This window comes from Neoarius graeffei, chromosome 1 (genome assembly GCF_027579695.1).
Source record: "Neoarius graeffei isolate fNeoGra1 chromosome 1, fNeoGra1.pri, whole genome shotgun sequence".
In the NCBI taxonomy this organism is placed as follows: Eukaryota; Metazoa; Chordata; class Actinopteri; order Siluriformes; family Ariidae; genus Neoarius; species Neoarius graeffei.
Genome location: NC_083569.1, coordinates 110,516,699 through 110,543,066, shown reverse-complemented (window position 1 = coordinate 110,543,066; position 26,368 = coordinate 110,516,699). Strand labels below are relative to the sequence as shown.

Genomic DNA, 26,368 nt, shown 5'->3' with positions numbered 1-26,368 from the left:
GTTGGTGTCAACATTCATAATAAGTGACCTATTCCTTCAATTGCTTGCATTCTGATACAAGCGACAGCGGGGGTATACGCAAGTGAGCAGTAGCTCAGTTGATCTTGTTTGTTATGCTTTTCATGTTTGTATCATGTTAACCAATGTCTACTTTGGGTGAGTAATGTTCTCTGTTAATATGTAAACCAATCCAAAAGTCATGAACACTGACCAGCAATATGGCACGAGCATGACAGATGTTGTCCTGAACGTCAGCAGTGCTGTGATTTGGCTGCAACACAACTGTGATTTATAAAATGTGCAAAGTGGTCATGTTGAACACTTTTATCCCCTCCATTCTATCAGGACCTATTCATACATATTTCCCCATTTACCTGGTGTTCTGACAGAACACTACAACAAAGTAGATCATTGAACAATGCAACAGCAATGCTGGCTGATTTATTTCAGTGTTTGCTTTTCAAAAACAGTGCAGTGATTTTTCTCAGCAGTAATATGCTTTGAATTTGAGGTGAAATCAACAAAAAATGAATTCTTCCAGAAATGGTTCTGTAACTTCTATTTATTGTGTCAGCAAGAGAGACAGCACAGTCTGTATTATACAAATAACAGGAGAAGACTACATGGCAGTTTTGACAAGGCAGGCTTTATGAAAGTTGAAGACAGGTCTGTGAATTAAAATGAAAGCTTGTTGGAGGAAATATCTGCATCCTTAATAGACTTTTAATAACCATTTACAGATGCAGGACTTCAGACATCATTTTTCCTCATGAACTATTAATCAAAGCTTTACTAAAAAACTGCCACCATTTATAAATCGTTTTCCTCTAGATCACTCATTATTTCTTCCTCCTGAGTCGAACCCGAGTCATGGTGTCGTTGCTTGTGGTTCTTCAGGCTGACATTGTGACTGAAAGACTCTCCACATTGCTCACACATGAAAGGTTTCTCTCCAGTGTGGACGCGCATGTGGGAAGTGAGGTTTACTACTTGGTTAAAGGAACGCTCACACACTTGGCATTTGAAAGGCTTTTCACCAGAGTGGATGAGTTTATGCCTCCTCAACCTGGTACTATACTTAAACACCTTGTTACAAACATCACACACATGTTTACGTGGACCTCGATGAGATCTAACATGTTTATCGCGTTTGTGAATCTCACGAAACGTCTGTGGACAATCTGGACAGCTGTAGGATGGATTTTCTTTAGGATGAGTCTGCTCATGGTCCAGTTTTGCAGATTTGGTTTTGAAGACCTTCAGACAGTATTTACATGGATGATCACCAGCCAAATGGACCTGATTGTAGTGCGCCTTTAAGCCGACCTCAGTGAGGAACCTTTTCCCACAGTCTGAACAGACAATTAATTTGATTTTGTGTTCACAGACATGCTCTTTATTTGCTCTAACAAACTTGCCACAATCCTGACACAGTATATTGAATGGTTTGGCTCTGTGCTCCTGTTCAACATGCATTTGAAAACTGGCAACATCATCAAACTGAACAGGTAGAATTTCACAATTATGTGTTTGAACGTCGTCACCTGTCCTGCACTGAGAACAGCAGAACACTTTTTTGTGTTTAAGGATAGAACAGGAGCGCGAGGCCTCAGTCTCACATTGTGTACACCACACCACAAGTTTACCCTCACCATCCTCCTTTAAAGCTGTGAACAGGTCTTCATCCATAGACACATCAGAGTCTGTGGCTTCTTCATCTAAACAAGGCTCCCACTCATCTGAACTATCAGACTTCCTCTTTCTTTTCTTTTTCTCTTCCTCTTCTGAAAGGCTTGCTTCTTCATCACTAGATAAACTTGTGGGAGGATGACTCATCCAGTCTCTGCGGTCGCCACAACTCTTACAGTCCTGTGTGACTGAAGACAGCTTCTCGTTGCCCTCAATGGTAGTACAGCACTCTCTCTGACAAAACCAGCAGAACTGGAAAAGCTCCAGCAAACATTGCGTGTTCACCATCACCTCAGTACTCCTGAAATGAAGCAGGGGAGAAAACAAAATCAGTACATTTTGGAAATAAAAACTAAAAGGGTCATTATGTGCCAAGTCAATACATAACCCATGCCCTTTGGCTTCAGATTTTCTTAATTCTAGAACTAAATGTCCCTTTACCCACCAAATGAACAAAATCTCAAGTTTGAGCCCTGCGTCAAATAGATTCGTGAAATTTGACACCATGTTCTGAGTTTCATATTGCATTAAATATTACATCCAGAAACCTTAACTTTTCCATGGCTCTAAACCAGTGATTCTCAACTGGTGGGTCACGGGGCCTTGAATAATAAATCCATCCATACCAGCATTCATCACCCACAAACAAATGGCTTGGTAGAATGATTCAAACACCTCAAAAGTTAATTTGGAAGTTTGTAAGCAGAGATGTATGTAATTGGGATTGCAAGCACCCAATATTTAAGTCCACCCTACTGGCTTTGTTCACTGACAATTAGACAGTCTGACAAATATTTTGCTGTTGAACTATAGCCACACCTCCAAATTTGGAATGAAAGCGATTTGGAGGTGATTGTCAGGGTGTCGGAACTCAAGGTGGACATAAAATCAATCACCGATTTAACAGCAAACATTTTAATGGATTCATTTTGAAGGACTTGACATGCCCAGGGCGCTAAAGCCTGGGCGAGGACTATGGAGAATTTAAGCTGCTCAAACATCAAGATCCCCCTCTCAACATTGCTGTAGGATCCAAAGGATAGGGTGAATCAATACAGTTTGGTATCGGCGCAGCAGAAGTTGACGGAAGGCAACATGATGTGCCATCCAGCTGTCTTAGGGACTCCACTCTGGATTTCTGTAGGGTTTACTCCCTTAGCCTTCTCCTGAAGACAACCACACAGCAGTAGTTTAATCCATAGCTGAGCCGTAGTTGACGAGTTCCCAAGGCGGATCCATGCAATGGTCAGCCTGCAGGATTAAGTCTTCAGGGAGCTACAGTCTTTCCCCACCAGAGCCTTGTTAGCACCAATTAAACAACTGCTGGTCCCAGGGTACACCAGAATAGCTTGGTACAAAGCAAGTCAGGGTACTTTTATTGCCTTTTTTGGCTCCACTGGCATAGAACCTAGACCAGGCACGGCAGTCTGCACTGGGACATGCTGTGAATGAGGGGTGAAAACCGAAACCACAGCTACCACGACAGGTCACAACAGGCTGTATACAAAGCAACTCGGACTACAAGACACAAATATGTACAGACATTCTACCATACAATACCCACACCCTTACAACCCATGGCACTGTTTGTACCATTGAAGCAATCTCCAATGCCTTTCCTGTGAATAATGGTGTGAAGCAAGGTTGTGTCTTGGCACCGACTCTATTCAGAATTTTTCTCCATGCTCCTCCAGTACGCCTTTGCAGAGTGCAATGAGGGAATTTTCCTTTGCACGAAAGACAATGGGAAACAACAATACTGCCCAACTCCACTCCAAAACAAACGTTAGGGAAGTCCTCATATGCAAGTTGCTATTTGCAGATGATGCAGCACTGGTGTCACACAGTCAAGCTGAATTGCAGCAGTTAGTTAACTGTCTCACACCTGTAAAGAGTTCGGGCTGACCATCAGCCTGAAAAAGACAAACATCTTCGCCCAGGATACCATCGACAATACCCATCTCAAAGTACCAGACTCGTTCACCTACCTTGGGTCTACCATCTCAAGCTCCCCTTCCTTGGACGCCGAAGTGAGCTCCAGAATCACCAAAGCTACAGCTATCATGGCCAGACTGAATAAGCAAGTTTGGTACAATAGCCAACTAATGAGAAAACCAAGCTACGTGTCTACGAAGCTTATGTACTCAGCACACTTCTATAGAGATCTTGCAGTCACGTGACCGGAAAGTACACAACCGCCATCTTGTCGGTCAAAAACACCGCTGAATACTGCTGCACTCGTGTACAGAATGGATCAATTTCAACCGACAGACTACACGGCTCATTTTTCTAATGAACAGATAACTAGATATATGTCTAAAATAAACGATCGACAGATTAGTGACCCTTATGGCTTACCGGACGGAGTTTTCACGACCAGATTTTGAACTGCCAGCGGAATACCCGGACGTGTATAATTACCTCATTAACTTTCCCTCGCTGTTCAGTGGTGAAGCACTGCGTGCCTATAAATCTCTGGACAGTTATCTTTACAGAAATTCAGGATTTGTCAGCGACTCAGATGTGGCATCTTGTAAACAAGAATCCTCATTGGACAGGTAAGTCACTTAAGTATTGGAGTATAGCACTGACCAGCCGATTATAGAATGGAATAAGGTAATTCCAGCTGTAATTCCAAATCGTCCGTCTTGTTTACATGGATCTGGCGTTGGAGAGATAGACGCTTAGCAGTGGAGGTTTGAGTGGCTGTTTTCTGAGCTTAGTCAACAGGCCGGCTCTGCCTGCAGCCTCGCTTTTGCTTCCACTCCCGGCGCCGCCTCCTTCGCTTTGCCTCCGATAACAATCCATGGAGACCCCGCTGGTCTCGCTATCTCGTCCGGAATGTTGTGCATGCGATGGAAATTGCTACAAACCATCATTTTCTGCTGGAAACCAATGTCCAGTAAGTCCATACGGTTGTAGTGGATATTGAAGTCCGGTACAGACGAACAACACGCAAAAATACACACAAAAAAACATGCACAGGTAGGGAGAGCTTGTAGCCGCAGCCATTGTAGTAGAATTGTATATAGTAGGGTTTTCCAAAAGAAAAGGAAGAAGTAAAAGCAGAAGTAGAACCAGAAGTAGAAGTAGAAGGCGGAATATGGCGTTTGACCGACAAGATGGCGTCTGTCACAATCTGGATCGGCTGTGACGTCACATGCAAGTGCTCCATATGCCAGCGAGACTTGTACAATGTATGCCAAACAAGAGAAGCGACTCAACAGCTTCCACCTCCGCTGTCTCAGATGTAGCCTCCAGATCAAGTAGCAGGAGAAAGTGGATAACACCGAGGTCCTTAAGCATGGTAGAATCCCTAGCTTGGTTGCACTTCTCAGCCCAAGATGCTTCAGGTGGCTTGGTCATGTTTGATGGATGGAGCCAGATCAAATTTCAAGGGACATACTTTACAGGGAGTTGTGCACACGATCTTGGTCAGTTGGGTATCCAAAACTCCGATGCAAAAGGGACATGCGGCGAACCGTCATCAACACTCACAACTGAGAATACATCGCAGACAATTGTGATAAATGGAGAGCTATAGTCAGAGTTGGACTGCAGAGGGCAGAGAGTCACAGAAACATTTAGTTCGCTGAGAAGAGAATCAGAAGGAATGCAAGGGCAGCCTCTAGAAGGTCATTTACCTTAGTCTGCAGACAATGAGGAAGAAACCGTCACTCTAGAGTGGGCCTGCATAGCCACTTAAAGGTGTTCTTCCAGCTCCTAGCACTATACCATCGTCTCCTAAGACAGATGGATGCCAACAACAATCTGATATGTCGTTTAATTCTACCAAATATTGCAATTTGTTCAAAACACCTTCAAGGTTAAAAAAAATTGAATGAATGAATGAATGAATGAATGAATGAAAAAAAAATTAGAACAATACATAGGGGAAGCCATGGCCTAATGGTTAGAGAAGTAGCTTTAGGACCAAAAAGGTTACTAGTTTGATTCCCTGGGCAAGCAGGAATGGCTGAAGTGCCCTTGAGGAAGGCACCTAGCCCCCAACTGCTCCCCAGACTGCCCTGGGTATGTTATATGTCGCTCGGGATAAGAGCATTTGCTAAATGGCATTAATGTGCTATTGTGTTGTGTTTTAGACTCCCATGGCTTCCAGGCAATACCTCAGAATATACTGCTTGTAGAATGTTAAGAAAATTATTATTATACATGAAGAAATTTTCACTTACTTATGATATTCCAATGTCTTTCTTAGTTGACATCTTGATCACATCTAACGCTTGGCATCTCTGGCCACCACTGGATGGTGCACATGATCTAGAAATCAGCTAATCTCACATATGGCCGAGTTGGTATGTCCCTATGTCCCGAAACAGCTTGAACAGAAATATCAGGATATGGTTGTGGTGCCTTATGTGAAAGGGCTCAGAAAAGCTTACACCAGGATTTTAAAGTCCTACGGTATTACTACAGTCAACCGTCCCCTTAAGGAACATTAGGAACATCCTTGTCCACCTGAAAGACAAAGTGGAGAATGAACAAAGGATGGAGGTGGTATGCCGGCTTCCCTGTAAAAATTGCCCTCTAAGAGTGTATACATTGGAGAAACAGGGAGGAAGCTGATACCTTCACTCAGGCCACACAGACAAGAGCTGCAAGGACTCAGACTGGGACCATCACACACAAGTCAGCCATTAGGCTGTTATGGAAAACCATGTGATTGACTTGGAGGGGGTCAAGGTGATCGATAGGGAGGCACACAGGCAGACCAAATGGATAAGAGAGGCTATATGGATCCAGAAGACAGACTGCTGCATGAATCGGGACATACCAACTCATCCATACATGGGATTAGCTGATTTCTAGGTCACGTGTACCATCCAGCGGTGGCCAGAGATGCCAAGCGTTAGATGTGATCAACATGTCAGCGAAGACAGACACTGAAACATCATAAGTAAGTGAAAATTTCTTCAGTTGTATATAAGAATTTAAGATTAATAAATCAACCAACTGGATGAAACTTCTCATCTCATCTCATTATCTCTAGCCGCTTTATCCTTCTAGAGGGTCGCAGGCAAGCTGGAGCCTATCCCAGCTGACTACGGGCGAAAGGCGAGGTACACCCTGGACAAGTCGCCAGGTCATCACAGGGCTGACACATAGACACAGACAACCATTCACACTCACACCTACGGTCAATTTAGAGTCACCAGTTAACCTAACCTGCATGTCTTTGGACTGTGGGGGAAACCGGAGCACCCGGAGGAAACCCACGCGGACACGGGGAGAACATGCAAACTCCACACAGAAAGGCCCTTGCCGGCCCCGGGGCTCGAACCCAGGACCTTCTTGCTGTGAGGCGACAGCGCTAACCACTACACCACCGTGCCGCCTGGATGAAACTTTTCGAAAAAAAAAAAATCTTGTAGAATGGTTTTGCACTGGCTGTCCGACACAAACCTTGTTATTCAAACAATGCCAGTGGGAATAATGTGTAATATGTAATGAGTAGGATTGGGCAAACTGGCGGTTTTGTATCATCATCATTGATGGTGATGTCCACAATCTACTTTTCAAGTGAATTGTAGAGGCCGTGACCTTTTATGTCATCCTACTAATGTTTTCAAACTTCCCATAAAACCTTGATGGCCAGTAATAACAATCTATGCAACATTCACAAACCAACATAACGACTGCCTACTAGGTGGATGTGCTGATTGGCCAAATTATGAGGGGACTTCAAAAAGTTCTCAGCCTCACCCGGAAACAAGGGGCACAACTCCCATTTCAGAGCGTAACTAAAGCCTTGTGTCACTGTCCACAAAAACTCAAATAAAAGAAGCAAATCAAAGAGAAAAGAGAGAAACGCTTCAAGCTGGCATACTGTTGCTCCAGGACAACGTGCCCGTCCACACTGCACAGGCGGAAAGAGCAGAAGCAGCCAAATGTGGCTTTGAACTGTTGCCCCATGCACCTTACTCACCTGACCTGGCACCGTCTGACTTCTACTGGTTTCCCCAAACTGAAATCCCACTCGTGTGGTCACCATTTTCAGAGTGATGAAGTCATTCATGCTGTTGAGGAGGATCTGGAGGCTCAAGATGTGACCACCTTCCGTGAAGGGATAGCGAAGTTTGAACATCGGTAGACCAAGTGCATTGAAGTTCAAGGAGACCATGCTGAAAAATTATACAAGAACAATCTTTCTCCTATGACATTTTCTGGGTGAGGCTCAGAAATTTTTGAAGTACACCCGTATATCATGCGTCATCATCACAGGGTGTCTTTTGTGCAACATATTTGGAAAACATTTCAAATGAGGTGCTGGTGCCAGTTTTTTTATTATTATTTTTTTTAAATACTCGATGTCAGCAGTGGTTCGGCAATGTGTGGTCAGATATTTCTCAAAGCAAAGTTATCTGTAAACTTTGTTGAGCAACAGTTGCCACTTCTAAAGGTAATACAAGAAATCGTGAACATAGAGTGCGTTTCACTCAAGTTGGTAGAACCCCATTCATCTGCATCTTACAAAATATTGAAATAAACAGTTATAATTTACTGATGCATTAGAGCAGTCGAAAAAAATTACAATAAAAGCAGCAAATGACGTAAAGAGGTGACTGAGCTGATTACATTCTATCAAACTATGGATATATGGTGCTGTTCCAAACTGATTTAAAGCACTGATGCACACTTTACATGCATGGTACGATCTGCCAAGCACCAAATATTTTTCTATCATCATCATCATTCACCACAGGTATAGCGAATCACAGTCGATGACGACTACACAAATAAAGCACAGCAAGTTTTTCCACCAACGAGTGACTCATGGCCCAGTGCAAGAGTGAAAATGTTATTTGAAAAGAGCACATTTGAGTTGATTTGAAACATTTGTGCTGTTTATACTATCAAGACTGTGTGCAGGCTGTCAGAATACGTACACAAAACGCTGTTTAAGTAGGTGTTCTTGCGACATATCTTTGGAAAGCTAAGATCCTTGTGATTCAAGTGATGCAAACTATTTCAAGATACAACCACAACAGCAGGTACAATCAACAATTTCAAACTTGAGGAACCTCACTCACGAGGCCTCACAGTAATCCACAATCGCAATAATTCTGACAAAAACAGTTTCATACACAGGCAAAAGGTCCAGATCCAATTATTACGTCAATAAATACTCACAGACTGCTGTTACATCACTTGCCTAATTTTCCATGTATTCTAGGTCATAATTCATACCTCCAGTTTTCATGCAAACAACTTACCTTTCAGAGAAGACCAAAAGCATGCATGTACTTCAAATGGTTCAAGAACAGCATTCAATTTACTTTGGGTAGGTCTTGGAGAGGCCAGTTTTGGTTTGACTAACTCCACAATCATGTTAAGGGGTTAATGTCTGTGTTTGAGTGACTGCTGATCACAACTTGGTTTAATATTTAAAATCAAGTTTTGAAAACAGTCTTTAAAGCAATATAGTGTTTTAAAAATGGTGCAAACAGATAAGTCTGTAGACATGTTTGATTCTGGATATTCTCAACAATACATTTCAAAATCCGGAACAAAAAAAGTCATAATTCAGATTATGAATCATGACGTGTTAAAAGTTCATCATGTGATTTTTTAAGGGGTGGGGAGGGAGGGAGGGAGGGAGGGAAGAGAGAGAGAGAGATTGCCCACTCTTAAATCCGAATTCTCAAAAGGTGGATGTCAATGTAGCACTGGTTATAACAAATGATGCTTAAAAGAATCACTCCTGTCAGTACAGGCCTTCAATAAAAGGGGAGATCATCTGAAAGGACACCATCAGTCATTTGTGTGAAAAGGAAATGCTAATGCACTCACGAAAACTGTGACGATTCTATCGTAACTATGACTGACTCGACAGGATCATCGGTGGGAGCCTGTGGTTCAGGGACCTCTGTGGAAAGCTCTCCTTTGTCTTCCTCTTCGAAATCCAGCCGAGGTCTTTTTGCTGGCCTCGGAGCCTTGAATGGTGGGGACGCCAGAGGACATCTTTTGGTCCAAGGTGCGTCTGTGGTAGTTGTGCCAACCTCCACATTTACAGAACCTGTAACTTGTGTACCTAAAGAAAAACAACCATTCTTTAGATATAGCATTTTGTTTATATGAACATTTTAAATACTAGTGTATAAATATTACAACACTATCCATGTCTAGTGCTGAAACAAGTCATTCCACTGTTATAATAGTAAAGCCAATAAGCCACTCACTGGTGATAGACTGGGTCATTCCAGAGTAACGACAGACTATAATGTCTGATCATTAAAGTGCATATTCTGGACCAATTTCATGGTTTTTTTTATATGAAAGTATGTCCCTTTACACACTCATCCAGAAGGGTAATTTTGCACAAGGCCATCTGTCTCCAGCAGAAAAAAATAAAATAAAACGCGTCTGGAAAAATCCCAAGGGAGTCTGGAGCCAGATTCGTGACATTATCTGCGGAAGCGCCAGCAGACTGCGAGAGCTTTGCACGGTTTCAGTGCACAGCCTGTGTAGACCAAGCGCTCCCATTTCTCTCTCTCACTGTCCGGTCTTTTGGAAAATGATGAGTACTAATCCCATCATGATTGGTGTTGCTACACCCTCCTACAATACATCTGTTAACCATTTTAATAATTGCACGATAATGTTGAAGAAATTAGCAGAAAATCATCAGGTCGTTTTCTCATAAACAAACCAGTGCTGACATAGGATTCAGAGGGAGGTGTCCTGCAGATGACGTCACGAAAATCAATGTTCGCCGGGAAATTCAAATGCCAAGTTTTTTCAGAGGCGGACCAATTCGCCTCAAATGGCTTGATTTCAACTGAATTTTTCTGGTATTGCACAAGGTAAAAAAAAATTGCAGAGAATGCAGAATGTTACAGATATTTGACCAAAGTTTAATATAAAATAGAAGAATTACATTGATCTTGCTCCTGAATTTACCCGTGATATGCACTTTAACATGTCAATGTGTCATAAATAACAACAGGACAGAACTGTGGTGAAGGAATTTGGCAAGATGGTTACTTTTGTTCACAAACACCACCAACAACAACTTGGAGTCACAACTAAACATAGGAAGCTTTTAATACATTTTCATGGATTAAAGCAAAAAAAAAAAAATCATCTGACTGAAAAAAAAAGCTCCATGTCGTTGGCCCCTACCACGTCAGCGATGCGTCAAATTTTAAACGCCGTGTTGTCCATTATCCCCTCGGCCCCTACTTATAGTACATTTACATAATTTTAACAATGACTAAAGCTAAGGCAAGACTTGACCATTGTCATTACTGGCTATTCATGATGAAACATCAAGTTTTCAGCACAACGTGCAAATTTATTTCAACAATACTTTAGCAATGCACAGCAGTGGTTAAGAGAAAAGTGCAAGTGCAGTCGAACTTGAACCATGCTTTCAAAAGGGTGGAACAGAAACAAAAATAAGAAAATCTGTTGAAATAAAGCCAGGAAACAAGAAAAGTAAAGTGAAAGTTCACTTTTTCTGCTTCTTCGCAGTGAAGCCAAAGGCATCTAGTTTGGCAACACCTGATGCCTGTTTTTGTTTCTTTTTCCTTGGCACAGCAGCAGGAGCTTGCCATTATCTCCCATTTCATTTAGCCAAGCCCATCTCCACTTATTCTTTACCATTTTGTCAATGTCTGACACATCTGTGCCTTCATTTAAAAGAAGCGCGTCCATGCTGGCAAAACCGAAAGTAATTTGACGCGCTCTAGTGATGGAAATCGAAGGGCCTATGTCAGGTGGCCTTATACGCAGTACTCGAGTTGAGGGGGGATGTGGGGGATGGCATCCCCCTTCTGAAATAAAAATCTCAAATCATCCCCCTTATAAAACGGCCATCCCCCCCATAACATCCCTTGGGCCATTTTACCAATTAATGTGGAAATTAGCCTACTATTATTTTAACAAATATTACTACCATTTCAACATTAGAGGCTTTGCACAGTGATAGCCTACATGTAGCCAGATAAAAAAAGACGCATATTTATTTATTTATTTATTCGGTTGCACCTCTCATTCACACCTATACGGAGGTTTCAGTCACTGAAAACAGCTACTTTTGCAAACTCTGGGCAGAGTGGAGATTTCTGAAAACTCCATCTTCAGACACTCGTGTAAATCGGGAAAACGAAGCGACAGTGGGCGAGAGGGCGCGCGCGAATATAATGAGTCATAGGTGTGAATCTTTCACCGAATGCCAATTGTCCCGGTTCTTCATGAAATCTCACGCGCACGCACAAATTCATTAGGTTAACTTTCAAATAACTGTTCTTGTGCACTTGCGACACCGGAGCCACTTTCCTGAATTTTGAGCTTTGGAGTATTCGCTTCTTTATCTATTTAATCAATGAACTTATTTGTCACATACATTAAATTACTAATGTAAACCATTAGTAGCCTATTTAAGCAATAGCTGTTTTCTCCACTGTTTTCTGACCTTTTGTGCTTAGTGAATGAGACACTTCATTACACTCCACTGACTGACTTCCAATTCCGGACTTTTTTGAAAATGTAAAATATAGGCCTACGAGATGTTTTTTTGGCACTTAATTCGCGTTGGTCCTTCACTATTAATTTTTGAGACTGACGAGGCACTAAATATTGTGGAATTATTTTCTCCTTACTATGAAGTTTGGCATCTTAAACAAGTGTCGGGAAATCTTGCAGCCCCGGCGCCAGGAACAGTTTACTAAGGGGGCAATTAGAAATCGCAAGGGGGCAAATATTTTTCATATAGCGTGTAGTAGTGATGGCGGTCTGACAACGTGTTTCAAACAATTAACTGCATCAACCACAAAACCACGGCCCCGAAGGTTGCTTTAGTACGGGAAAATCATGTGACATATTACCAGGGCAGTTGCGCTTTATCAACACCCGTGCCCACCTGTTAACCCTCCCCTCCAATTTTCTCACAGACACGCGTTACAACCGGAAAGATGCCAAACATAAAACAACACACACAAACCTACAGGCAAGTCCTTTACATTTAAAATACATACAAATAGCTCCGCGGCATGAAAACAAAACGTCAATGCAAGTCTAAGGTACTTGGCTCGGCGGCCAAAATCATAATTTAAAAAAATCAACAGACCCCGCGGCTGCACCAGTAATAGCCTTCCTGACTCGCACCAAGTCAACGCTAACCACTTAATCCGCGATCCCAGTTTAGGCGTGTAGGGGACTAAACACTCTGAAGTGATGAATTTTCACCCCCGCTGCATGGGGGGTGACATCAACGACACATATTCTTACGCTATGTGCGCACAAAGCGGACCATATATGAACACATACACCAACATAAACGGAGATAAACTTAGCCTACAAAGAAAGAAAATGGATTCACAATATTGTGATCGAATTCGTTTAATTTGGTGGGGGAAAGACTACTCCCGTAAACTGACTGCATATTACAGGATATTGCAGAGACAGTGCACCTGTAAGTGTACATGTAAAACCCCCGCCCGCACGACCCCTCCCCTTGTGCTTATCACAGGTCTGTGTGTGCGCGGCTGTGTCAGCATTTCATACATACACCCACAATAACTAGTAGTCCCCAGTAGTTAGGATTGATACATGTCTATAACAACCAATCAGATTTGTTCTACCGTGCCAGTTTTAGTAGTGATTTATGTGAAATGTATTTTTGTGCAATCCGCAACCACTTAATATTTCGTATTTGAAAATGCAAATTATTAATATGTCTATAATACATTATATTTTCATCAGAAAACAATTAATGCCGCTTTTCCACTACAAACGCGGCTGAGCCGTGCCGAGTCGAGCTGAGTCGAGCTGAGCGGGGCTGTTGGAGTTGCATTTCGACTACAACCGCGCTGAACCGTGCTGGCTGGAAGTGGGTGGACACATTGGGTGGAGTTAGCGAAAGTGGGTGGACGTCACGTGATGTCGTTAAGCAGCGCAAACAGTGACATCAGTGACAGTGGCGGAACAAGTCAGAGCCGGGCCGGGGGCGGGGCAAATGACCGGGCACTTTATTAAAGCTTATCATAACATCGTTTTAGGCTACAAAATGTCCGCAACTGCGGTGTTTACCAATTTCAACACTACGGGGTGCAACTATGTTATTTAGTACATCAAGTCCTTCAAACGAACATGTAACTCAGAAACAAAAAACATTAGGATACTGTACATGGCTCATAATAAAACATCAATAGCCTATACTGCGCACATTATTTGAAGGGCATACGAATGAGCGCTCAGAGGTTGCAACGGTGACAGGAAGAGTCAGAAATAAAAGGAGGGCGGTGCAAACCTCACTGAATGCACTGTGTTTACCAATTTCAACACTACGGGGTGCAACTATGTTATTTTGTACATTAAGTCCTTCAAACGAACATGTAACTCAGAAACAAAAAAACATTAGGCGACATACTGTACATGGCTCATAATAAAACATCAATAGCCTACTGCGCGCATTATTTGAAGAGCATACGGCGAGCCTTGCGCTCCGCGAACTCGTCCACGATGCTCTGTATGTCACTGATTCAGTGAGCTTTTAAGCGGTAGTCTCACGACCCGGATAGTAAACAATAAACATGGAGGACATGGAGTCGTTAGTGTTGCTGGTCTTGGTGCTGTGGCTTGTTGTCACCGACAACGCCAACAGATACTGGCAAGAGCGTATAGATGAGGCGAGGCGCATAAGGCTTCAGAAATTCTCGTAATTCATAATTATTCTTCTTCCGGGTTTGCGGTGTTTACAGATCCCAGCGCGCTCGCGGGGCGTGTGTGGGCATGTGAGGACACGCCTCCTCACCAATCAGTGCACAGGGGAGTGTCTGCTCACGCCCCCAACCTCAGTCAGCACGGTTTGGCTCGCTTCAGCCCCACTCCAAAACGGTGCGAGTTTTAGGGGCTAAGCAGGGCTGAAACGAGCTGAGTCGTGCCGGTTTTTGGTAGTCGAAACGCGAGCCGTGTCGGGCTGAAGTGAGCTGAAGCGAGCTGAAGTGAGCTGAAAAAGGGTAGTGGAAAAGGGCCATAAGTGATCTAAGTCTCCGTTGAGGGGGCGGGGCTGTAGCCACGAGGGGGCGATGCCCCCTTTCGCCCCCCCACGGCGCCGGGTCCGCTCCAATGTTTAAGCGAACTGCTGAAACCATAATGATTAAAGATTAAATCGTAGGCTAATCAAACCAAAGAAAAACACAGCCTTTCCAGAACACTGTCTGCCGAAGCCTGTTTAACCTACAAAAGGCTTAATAGCAAAGTTCTTGCTGCGGCTTCAACAGGGCTGTTTGATTTTTCACCTGATCGCCTTTCAATAGGCAAATATTATTATTATTATTATTATTATTATTACTACTACTAGAATAGGCCTAGTATTAGTAGTAGGCAAGTAGTTGCCTAGTAGTAGGACAGCCAGATTGTTTCATCAGTGGAGCCGCCGTTAAAAGGAAACTGATGCGGAGCGTCGCGACTCGCCTCGGGGTGAATCGCGTCCCGAGGTGCGGGGCTGGCCCACCCTGGCAGCACTGGTTCGTTGGGGAGAGGGGAGAGGTCGCTGGCTGCCAAGTTTGGAGAGGCTGGGACCTCCCCTGGCCGAGTTACGAGCGTGCAAAGTCGGGCTGGAGCCGCCGATAGAAACGAAACTCAAGCCGAGCACCATGGCTCGCTGCCTACGCCGAGCCTCCCCGGGACTAGACAGTAGCAGAGGCTGTATTTATTTATTTATGCCTATCTAGCGCAACAACTTATTCCTTTACATATACTCAAACATAGCACAAGAAAGGGTTCAACAACAGGCAATCACAGCAGCTTGGTGAAGTTCTAAATCGCATCGGTGTCAGACCTATGGGCCTACCCCCCCCTTTTTTTTCCTCGGATCTGCATCACTCTCATTATTGACCTTTAGCGCTCCCAGTTGACGGAAATCCGTCGTAGCGACGGAAAACTTTAATCCATGCATTTTTGGGAACACAAAAACAAATTAAAATTACAGACAACACAAACCTTTGGTTCGAACACGAGGGCTTAGCGTACGCAAGGAGAGCTGTGTACCCTGAGATGACCGGCCGGGTGGGTCTGTTTGGCAACCAACATGGTTACCCAACAAGGTCTGTGATGTACTCTGGAAGAAAGACAAAAAAAAGAAAAAAGCATAAATAACACCAACTTTGATGAAAAACAACCCAAACAACGTACCTTCAAGATCAGTCGAGGCTTTCACATAAAACTTCTGAAAACTTTTACACAGATTCTTGCCACACAAATTCAAGTCGAATCATTGCTAAAGTAATGTTTTTCTACCAAAGTGACAGAAAAAGACTGTGCATCAAATTACACAAGCTCTTCTGGTTGCAAGCAAGAAGCCTATCCCCAAGCTAGCCTATTAGCTATCATAACTAGAAAGAAATGAAGTAAAAGAAATACCACAGAACTGTTTTGCTGTGGTCTTCACATGGCTTGTTTTTATGGAGACATGCAGATGCATGTGTACAGATGAAACAAATATTCCAGACACTAGTATGTACATTAGGGCTGGGCAAGTTAACTCGTTATTATCGCGTTAACTCGTTAATTAATTAACGCCGACAATTATTTTATCGCACATTAACGCAGTTTTAATTTTTTTATTATTGTAAAAGTCTGCTGCTCACAGGCTTTTATTTTGCGAAAGTCTGTTGCTGACTGCTGCCATGCTTACAGGAACCGGAAAAGAAAAGAATCGGCGGACAAACAAACCAACAAACATGGAGAAGGGTACAGAACTTTTACACGGCCATTTTCATTTCAAAGTTCTTCCAGGCGGCGTAGTCGACAGAACCAAAGTTATTTGTAACCACTGCAAACCTCAATTTTATCATCACCGGAGTACTTCGAGTCTTAAATATCACCTAAATGCGATACACACAGTTGATACCAGCAAATCATTCAACAAAACAAACAGTGGCGCGAGGCTTCGGCAGACTACGTTAGATGCAGCGTGTGGGAGAAGTATAGATAAAAAAAGGCAAGAGAAGCTAGCAAATGCCATAGCAAAGTGGATAGCAACAGACTGCAGGCCGATTAGTGTTGTGGAGGACGTCGGTCTGGGAAACATTCCCTCAAGACGCATCATCACAAGAAGAATACACGAGTTGTATGAAAAGGAGAGGACTGCAAAAGCGACAACTTTACAACGTGCACCCGTTGTTGCTCTCACTGGGGACTACTGGACATCATTGGGTAACCATCATTACCTCGGCGTTACAGTGCATTATATTGATGAACAGTGGGCGCTGCATTCACATGCCCTGACAGTAATGAAGACAGAGGAGAGACATTATGCTGAAACGTTCGCGGGACACTTTATTGAAGTTGCACAACAGCAGAATGTGCCAAAGCCACCACACTTGGCACAGATAGTGCACGAAATATGATAGCTGCTGCGAGACATCTGCCTTTTGATCATGTTCCCTGCTTTGCGCACAGTCTCCAGCGTTCGGTCACAGTATCTCTGCATAACAGTATGCTTGACAATGTCCTGGCGAAGTGCAAGAAAGTTGTGGGGCATTTTAAACACAGTCCAACAAGTGCTGCAGAATTAGAGCAACAACAAGTTGAACATGGACAGAAAAAGGTCGCCGCTTACGCAAGACGTTCCAACAAGATGGAATTCAACTCTGGACATGATAAAAAGCATCCGCAGAAACGAACAGCCACTGAGGGATGTCCTCACCACAAACACCAAGATTGTCATGCCAACTACAGCTGAAATGGAAAAACTGCAGAGGTTGGAAACCCTACTGGAGCCTTGCCGGTATGTTTTACATCATATTTCTCACTATCCTGGCTGAGTGCATGTAAGAGAGAAATAGTATAAATAGGCCTGTGTGTGTGTAAAAATGCAGCATGAATATGTAGAGGATATTTTTGTGTACAAGTGAATGCGATTTATTTTGCCTGAAGTGGAGTTGATTTTCTGCTGCAGGTATGTGACTGAACTTTTGGAAGGAGAAAAGTATGTCTCATGCTCTGTGGCTCTGCCTGCTTTTTGCTCACACAGCAGGCTGGCCCCCTATGCACTGAAGTACTTGGCCACACCTGCAACCTCCGTACCCTGTGAAAGATTGTTTTCCCTTGCTGGTCATATTGTACAGAAGAAGAGAGCTTCTTTATCATCTGAAAATGTAAATACTCAGGGTTTTTTCTAGAAAAATTTAGTATGAGGGCGCTCACCAGGGTGAGGGAGCGAAGTGGGAGGGGTGCCAGTTGTCCATCCCCCCCCTCCGCCGTGCGAAGCCTTTGAAAAATTGAGGCTACAATGGGACATTCTGAGGCTATCTGAGCAGGAAATTGTAACAAATTGTCTGTCAACATTGAAAAAGAAAGAAGTAATCTTCTTCTGCCCCGGACAGTCTTTGGCTTTCTTCCGTTTCGTGCCGTGGGATGACATCTTTAAATGCCCAAGTGTCAACGAAAACAACTCGCAAACTACTTCTGTCAAAAGCTCCCGCGCCGGTGGGTGAAAGGTCATTCAGTCTCAAGAAATCTCGCTCGACAAGTCAGCTGACCTTGTATGTAACCCATGTCAAATCTCGCGAGAGCAGCCGCGACAAGTAAACAACTAAACAACATGGCGCCTCGGTCTGGAAAACGGCAATTCGGATTGTTTTTGCACCGTCTGGCGGTGTATCTACTATGATTGGAATATTTTTGGAGTAATTATAACGCATTTGATGATCAGACACATTGTGACGTGGTGTTGCTGGGATGTTTTCATGGAGAAAAGATCGTTTTGAGAAAGATTGCATGTTGTGCAGTAGCATATAAGTGCATGGCTTGGTAGCATACAAGTGTGACTTGGGGTTCAATCGGCATTTCGGTAAGGGGGCGCACGCCGAGAGTAAGAGGGCGCAGCGCCCCTGTTCCCCGGTTTAGACGAAAGCCTGATTAATCTTGTGTGCCTTAGCAACTGGCTTAGTGCAGGGGAGTTTAAAAAAAAAAAAAAACGTCAAGTTTTAGGAATCTACAAACTGCACTGAAAGTGTTTTCTGGTTCTTTTTTGAGTGACGTTCTCCAAAGGAAATCCAGTATAAACATGGACTTTACAGACTAGTCCTATGCACAGTAAATGCCAGCAGTGAACTTTTTTTGTGCTTCACCTCACTCTAACTTTGGTACTGAACATATACCCTGTCCACACTAGGGATTTTGTACCGATACGATACTACTTTCGTACCGCAACACCTATCCACACTAGCAACTATACCGGTACTGTAGCAGTATAACTGTATCGGTACGGAACCCATAAATGTATGGGTTTTGTACCGGTACGGTATCGGTACTGTAGCGCTTTGCTGTAGTGTGGACAGATGAAGCGGTTCTGTATCGATACAAATATAATGCGCATGCGCAAAGTCACACACCTCAATCGGTGTCTTCGCTGAATAAAATAGTGAAGAACGGAGATTCGTTTTCTTTGTTTCTTTCTCAACTGCCTCGCGCGTTTTATACGATTCGACTGAATAAATGACCACCAGAAATACAGACTGTACATTGACAACAAAAAGCACACACACGTTGTTTCATCCGCCATATTCTTGGAAGGAAGTTACTCGGTAACCACGAAAACATTTCGCGCACGCGCATTTCAACTACCGTGAAAGAAAACCGCAAACATTTCTCGCTAGTGTGGACAGATGCACTAAAGTGTACCGGTATACTTTGTATAGATACAGTTATACCACTATCGTACCGGTATATATGTGAACACAGCTATAGACTCACATATATATAAAAAATAAAAATATTTTTATTTTTAAACATTTTTAAATTTAAATAAACTGAACAGGTGCAAGCTGGCAGTTTTTAAAATCAAAATATTTAAGGAAAATAAAGTTGAAAGAACAAAACTGAGAGAGAGAGAGAGAGAGAGAGAGAGAGAGAGAGAGAGAGAGAGAGAGAGAGAGACTGTCTATACAGGCCATGACAGTCAGGCATATGAGAGGGACAGCACCAGATGGAGAACTCAAATCAGTAAGTAGCCCATTACATACAGAAACTCAATGTGTGGCATGTTGACCTGTGTGTTCATCCTCGCGATAAAGCCCATTACGTGTGTGAACGCAGGGATAACTGACTGGTTTTAGAATCACCCAAATATTAATCACAGACTATAATCAAACTCAGTACTTTTCACAATACTAGTTTCAGTAACACCATTTTACTCACCTTTTCTTGATTGACAGGTTGTGTGTCAGCAATAAGCAGGTCAGCAATGACCTGGAATTATAAAAAAAAAAAAAAAATTGTATAAAATGAAAACATTAGTACTACGGAGGCTATACAAGCATCATTTTAAATAAATAAATAAATTAATTAATTAATTAATTTAAAAAAAACTGAGAAAGAATTAAAGGAATACTCCAGCAGAATGATTTCCAATTAATTTTATGTAAAATTAGTCATTTTAAAAAAAAAATCATACTTTCATTTTTGGAGACAAAATACTTGATGAATTTTTTTTTTCCAAAAGAAGTTTACCAGCTGGGCTTCCTGTGGTAGTGATGTACATGATGTCAGACAGTAGTTGCTTGCAACAGCTTCAGTCGCCTTAGTGCGTTTTCGGTACGAAATCTCTACTAAGTTTACGTTTTAGTATGGCTTTACCGTTCCACTTTGAACCAGAATATCATGAAGATGAAATAGTGGATTACGAGAGTAATTCTCTTATCGAGCCTATAGTAGAACGCACCTAAAGCTCAATCAAACACGGCGTCTCTTGAGCCGTCAGTGATCGTTCTTCAACATCACTGTTTTCTTTGTCACCCATATTTTCTTCCAGTATACACTGAAGAACCTACAACACACTGGAATACCGATTACAATTTGCCGGGTAAGACACCGATGGTATACTACAAAGAATCATGGTAGAACAAAGTCGAAACTAACCTTTCGGTGTCGTAAAATAAACAAATATCTCGTCTCGTCTTCTTCCGCTTTATCCGGGACCGGGTCGCGGAGGCAGCAGTCTAAGCATGGAAGCCCAAACTTCCCTTTCCCCAGACACCTCGGCCAGCTCCTCGGGAAGAACACCGAGGCGTTCCTAGGCCAGCCGAGAGACATAGTCCCTCCAGCGTGTCCTGGGTCTTCCCCGGGGCCTCCTCCCAGGGGGACATGCCTGGAACACCTCCCCAGGGAGGCGTCCAGGAAGCATCCGAAAAAGATGCCCGAGCCACCTCAGCTGATTCCTCTCGATGTGGAGGAGCAGTGGCTCTACTCCGAGCTCCTCCTGAGTGACTGTGCTTCTCACCCTATCTCTAAGGGAGCGCCCAGCCACCCTGCGAAGGAAACTCATTTCGGCCGCTTGTATCCGACATTCCATGTCCCAACAGCTAGCCGCTGTGTCCGGGGATCAGGTCGTCAAGGCCCCTGCCTTCGACTGCCACCCAGTCCACACTGCACCAGTCCCCTACTGCTACCTCTGTGGGTGGTGAACCCACAGGAGGTCGGGCCCACGTCACCTCTTCGGGCTGAGCCCGGCCGGGCCCCATGGACAAAGGCCCGGCCACCAAGCGCTCGCATACGAGCCCCAACCCCGGGCCTGGCTCCAGGGTGGGGCCCCGGCTGCGCCATACCGGGCAACGTCACGGTCCTCGAGTTTTTCTCCATAAGGGTTTTGGTGAACTGCTCTTGGTCTGGCCTGTCACCTAGGACCTGTCTGCCTTGGGAAACCCTGACAGGGGCATAATGCCCCCGACAACATAGCTCCTAGGATCATTCAAGCACACAAACCCCTCCACCACAATAAAGTGGCAGTTCTAGGAGGGGTAAACAAATATCATCTAAGAAATAATTTAAGTAACAGGACAGTATGTTGACATTGACCTTATCAGTCAAAGTTAAAAAAAAATCATCAAATATACAGAAATGTAAATGAGAGAACTAACTTTTGGTCTTCCCATGGCCTTCAGAAGACACAACTGATGTACCTTCCTGTTGAGCATGTGATTTATGGAATGTTCCAAATTTGTCAGATGGGGTAATATGTTTGGGTAACAGGACTGAGTGAAAACCCAGGGACACGACTAAAATGTGTATTTTAACAAAGATATTGTGGATTTCTTATGAAAAAAATAGATTTAAACCATGGATAGGATATGGAGTCACACAACAGTGCAAAAGAAATACTGTTTCTGAAGGATTTTAATCATAAGATTTCATAGTTAAGTATGAAGTTAGAGTGCGGGGACAGGTAACACATGCTATTTTTCAGTGTTTTAGGTAGTTTTTATTAATCCTTACAATTATATATCTTAAATTTGAAATCAAATCAATGTGCAGGACATTCTGCGTAATAAGGAAATGTATTTTAAAGTACATTTTTATGTGCATTTACACATAATTTTCTAGGGACGGAAATGGCACCGATTCGGTGGAATGGCTCATACACAGGATGTGAACATGAACTGAAAATGATTCGAGCTTCCAGGAAGGAAGGACATAGCAACTCAAATCATCACTCTTTACGACCGTGCATCTCAGCATGCAACAGCAGAACAGAAGACTACACTGGGTTCCAGTCCTGCAGCCAAGAACAGGAATCTTTGAATCAACAACAAGAATCAAGAAAGAGTTCCTATTAAAGGAATGGAAAATGTAATGCGAATACATGCATGGGTCGGTAGTTTGTAATATTGAGAGCCTGTCAGAAAAGTTTCAGGAATGTTTGACCATTTATGAGAAAGTTGTGAGCGTTTTTGTATCGCTGATCTAATGGCACCAGTAGGACGTCTATCGGTCTCATCACCACTTCCGCTTTACTAAAACACAGAGCTAACTGCAACTCCAATCCTCCATTTTGAGCTAATTTATCACCATGCCACGTAGATGTGTTGCTGGCGGGTACAGCAATATGACAGAAGGTGGATTTATGTTGCATTCATGGCCCAAGAAATGTTCAAACTGCAAAGATTTGGATACGTTTTGTGAGAAGTTCACGGGCACATTGGGCACCTACAAAGTGGTCTCTCCTCTGCTTTGCACATTTTACTGAAGACTCGTACGAGACCTCTGATCTGTTGAGGAGTGTTGGCTATAAGCCCATATTGAAAGGGTGCAGTACCAACAATTAAAGGAAAAGAAAACTACAAGAAAAGGAATTTATTTAAAGGAAAGTAAGTTAATTTGCACCAGTTCTCCCGGAGTGTGAGCTGAGAGTTGTTGCTAAAACCCGGGATGGAACGGGACGACATATTCTTGCTCGGGCAGTGACCTTCCCGTGGTTGCTGCTAAAACCGGTGACATCCCGTTCCGTCCCGGGTTTTAGTAATTGCCTGAGCCGAGCAGTAACGGCGGAGTACTCCGTATGCAGAAAATGGAGAATGAGTGGACCAGCCGTCTGATTTCTGCACTGGATATTGCTGCCATCTCACCCTTATGTGGAAGAAGCGAATGAACGGAGAACTGAACAAACAACTGAAAGTCAGATTGTTTCAAAGCAATCGGCCTTCAAGAAGAACGACCCAAAAAGCGAATTCAATCTTCCTGGTGTCTAATTTGCACCCTAAAATTGAATAAAAACGGTTAAAATATACTGGTTTGCGCAAGTTCCGAAGATTTGTTTACATCTCACGTTCACCGCCAGGGGACAGTCGTCGTGACGTCATTCAAGCCAAACAGACTGGGAGCAGTTCTGTGTTTACTTGTGAACCGAGCACCCGTGTACAGACTTTGGTCATGAGAGGTTGTGTAAAATGTCTGAAAGTGATAGCGATTTTGAAGTAGGAACTCTCCAAATTGAATATCGAGAGGTGAAACCATATACGTATGAACCTATGGCTGTTGTGAAGCAATCAGTGAGTGTATGTGGCTCACTGGTTTGACCGTGCGGCCTTGGACTCGGACAGCGACTCGGCCGACTCTCATCGCGGTGACCCCGGACCTCAACAAGACTCGCGCCCGAACGATTTATCCTGGTAGTTATGATAAATTCTTACTTTTGTCGTGATACTAAATAAGAGCCCTTTTGAAGAACAATTAAACCGCACAGGCATACACTCATCATAATCCCTATAATATAAACGTGGATTCGTTTATACTGCTCATATAATATATTGCTAATAGCATACCTGCCAACCTTGGAAAAAAATTTTGAGTAGCAACTTATCGCGGCGGTGCGGCGCAGCATGGCGCGAGGTCAGGCACATTTGCTGATCAGTATTAATTGTTTACATGCTCACTCATTACAATGTATTACTAAGCACAGAGTTCCCACTCACCACCATATCTAGTTATTCAACATACAAGTAGACTATGAAGAAAACGAACTTTTTTAATGAAAAGGCATGAAGATATTTCCAATGCTTTCACCAAGACATTTGGCACAAGGCAACTGTGCCCGAAAAATATGTCCCTTATACAGACCTTAAACTTAAAGATAAGGGATTGTACTGCCTCTGGCATATTGTGTCTTAAATACATTGGGAATTATAAACAACAAAGAATCCCAAATAGCATGCTATGTCCCTTTTGACATTTAGCATTATATTGTATAGATAACAGAAAAACTGGGCGGCACGGTGGTGTAGTGGTTAGCGCTGTCGCCTCACAGCAAGAAGGTCCTGGGTTCGAGCCCCGGGGCCGGCGAGGGCCTTTCTGTGTGGAGTTTGCATGTTCTCCCCGTGTCCGCGTGGGTTTCCTCCGGGTGCTCCGGTTTCCCCCACAGTCCAAAGACATGCAGGTCAGGTTAACTGGTGACTCTAAATTGACCGTAGGTGTGAATGGTTGTCTGTGTCTGTGTGTCAGCCCTGTGATGACCTGGCGACTTGTCCAGGGTGTACCCCGCCTTTCGCCCGTAGTCAGCTGGGATAGGCTCCAGCTTGCCTGCGACCCTGTAGAAGGATAAAGCGGCTAGAGATAATGAGATGAGATGAGATAATGCCTATGTCTTTTAAAACAGACGCTGGCAGTCTGCAAAAACACACAAACACTCAATCCTTTTTTCATAAATTTAGTTTTGACCGTAAAAGAGATTCTGTTGCTCCTCGCTAGACTTTGAACTAGGCTACACTAAACATCGAAAGTGAATATTCCAGAGTACCTATATAAATATATATTTGTCAAAATTAATATTTAGTAAATGCAAACTGATAACCACACTTACAGAAAAACTTACTGAAAATAAATTATAGGCTACTCTGGCCTATCCAATAACATAGCCTTTATAATCAAATCATTAATTTTCTTTTGTTTCAGACATGTAAAAGTTTTTTCCTTTACCTGACATGTTCCGACGGTGTAACTTCCGTCTTCATCAGAGGGTCACCCGGATATCAGTGTGTGACGTGCTTTTATAATCAGCTGATGTTACGGAGGTGTGACCTCCCTGTCAATATTGACAGGTTGGTCACACCTTCCGCTGTCAGTGTTGCCCCCTCAGGACAGCGCTCCAGGTGTGGGAGAGCATGTATGCCCCCTCATCCCTGTTTATTGTTCTTGGGCTACGCTTTCTGATTTCTTTTGACTCCTTAATCCAACGGTGGTATCTGTTGTTCTCTTGCTGTATGATCTGAGCATTGTCGCAGTCCATTATATGATTTTCCTTTCTGCAGTGGTCCGTTATTGCTGATTTGAGGTTCTCTTGCATGGCTTTATCTTTTATTGCTCTTGTTTGTCTCTGTTCTGTTTCTTTTTCACATTCCTTTTTCGTGTACTAAAGCTCCTTCCTGTCTCCCCAATGTAGGTTTTGGTGCATGACTGGCATGGTATTTCATATATGACATTGCATTTATTGTGTTGGTCGATTTTGTCCTTAGGGTGAACTAGTAGCTGTCGTAGTTTTGTGTGTGGTTTCACGGGTGTTTGTATGTTGTATTTTTTCATGGCTCTTTGGATTTGTTCTGTAACTCCTCTGACATACGGTAGAGTCACTACTGCTTTGCATTCCTGTTTTTGGGTTGTCTGTTTTCTTCCTTTTTTCGTCTGTGTCTTTTCTTTTGTTTTCACTTGTTGTGCGCCTTTGTGTATGGCCCATGGTGGATATTGACGTGATCAAAGCTTGCCGTATGTGTTGTTCTTCTGTTGCGCGTTCTGTGGGATCGGTTATGATTGCTGCACGTTTGTAGAGTGTTCTGACAACTGACAGTTTGTGTGCGATGGAGTGTTCGGACGTCCAGAGCAGATATTGGTCAGTGTGTGTCGGTTTTCTGTAGATTGTTATTTTGATGTGTCCGTCGTCTGTGTGGTGAATTTTTATGTCCAAAAACTAGGGATCGACCGATATGTTTTTTTCAGGGCCGATACCGATACCGATTATTATGGAATTGGGATGCTGATAACCGATATGTGCAACCGATAAATGTAAACATTATAATTCACATGAAATTAAACATAGCACACACTGACACAGACCTTCATATCCATGAAATGTATGTTTAATTGTAAAATTGAACATGAAATTTTGTGCAGGGAGATGCCAGCAGCATTTGTACAATAAAGTCAAACATTAGTTAGAATAAAATGAGAAATAAAATAATAAAATAAATATTCACCAGTAAAAAAATAAATCACTCCCTACTATATTACAGCTCACCATTTTCAGTGGAAAATAAATGAAAATACACTCTGGATTCTTTTACATTAAGAACTAAGTAAGACTTACCAACTTCAAGTAGTTTTTAAATAACAAATCAAGTGTAGGGAGCTGCCTGCAGCATTTTTTAAAAAGTAAAATCAAACA

The 26,368-nt window shown here is 43.1% G+C and overlaps 1 protein-coding gene across 8 annotated transcripts in view; it reads right to left on the bottom strand.

Moving 5' to 3' along the window:
- Window positions 1–544: 544 nt before the first annotated feature.
- LOC132881889 (zinc finger protein 43-like) overlaps window positions 545–26,368 on the bottom strand; it is a 34,701-nt gene continuing 8,877 nt past the window's right edge. For 6 of the 8 annotated variants that reach the window (XM_060914908.1, XM_060914946.1, XM_060914927.1 and 3 more), the window contains 4 exons: window positions 19,861–19,911; window positions 15,658–15,775; window positions 9,502–9,742; window positions 545–1,990 (listed from right to left, as the gene is read on the bottom strand). In XM_060914908.1, coding sequence (XP_060770891.1) covers window positions 811–1,990; window positions 9,502–9,742; window positions 15,658–15,775; window positions 19,861–19,911 — 1,590 coding nt within the window. In that variant the 3' untranslated portion in view covers window positions 545–810. Of the gene's footprint in view, window positions 1,991–7,636; window positions 7,833–9,501; window positions 9,743–15,657; window positions 15,776–19,860; window positions 19,912–20,116; window positions 21,550–26,368 lie in introns of those variants that run through there. The other 2 variants (XM_060914917.1, XM_060914973.1) reach the window with 2 other exon arrangements.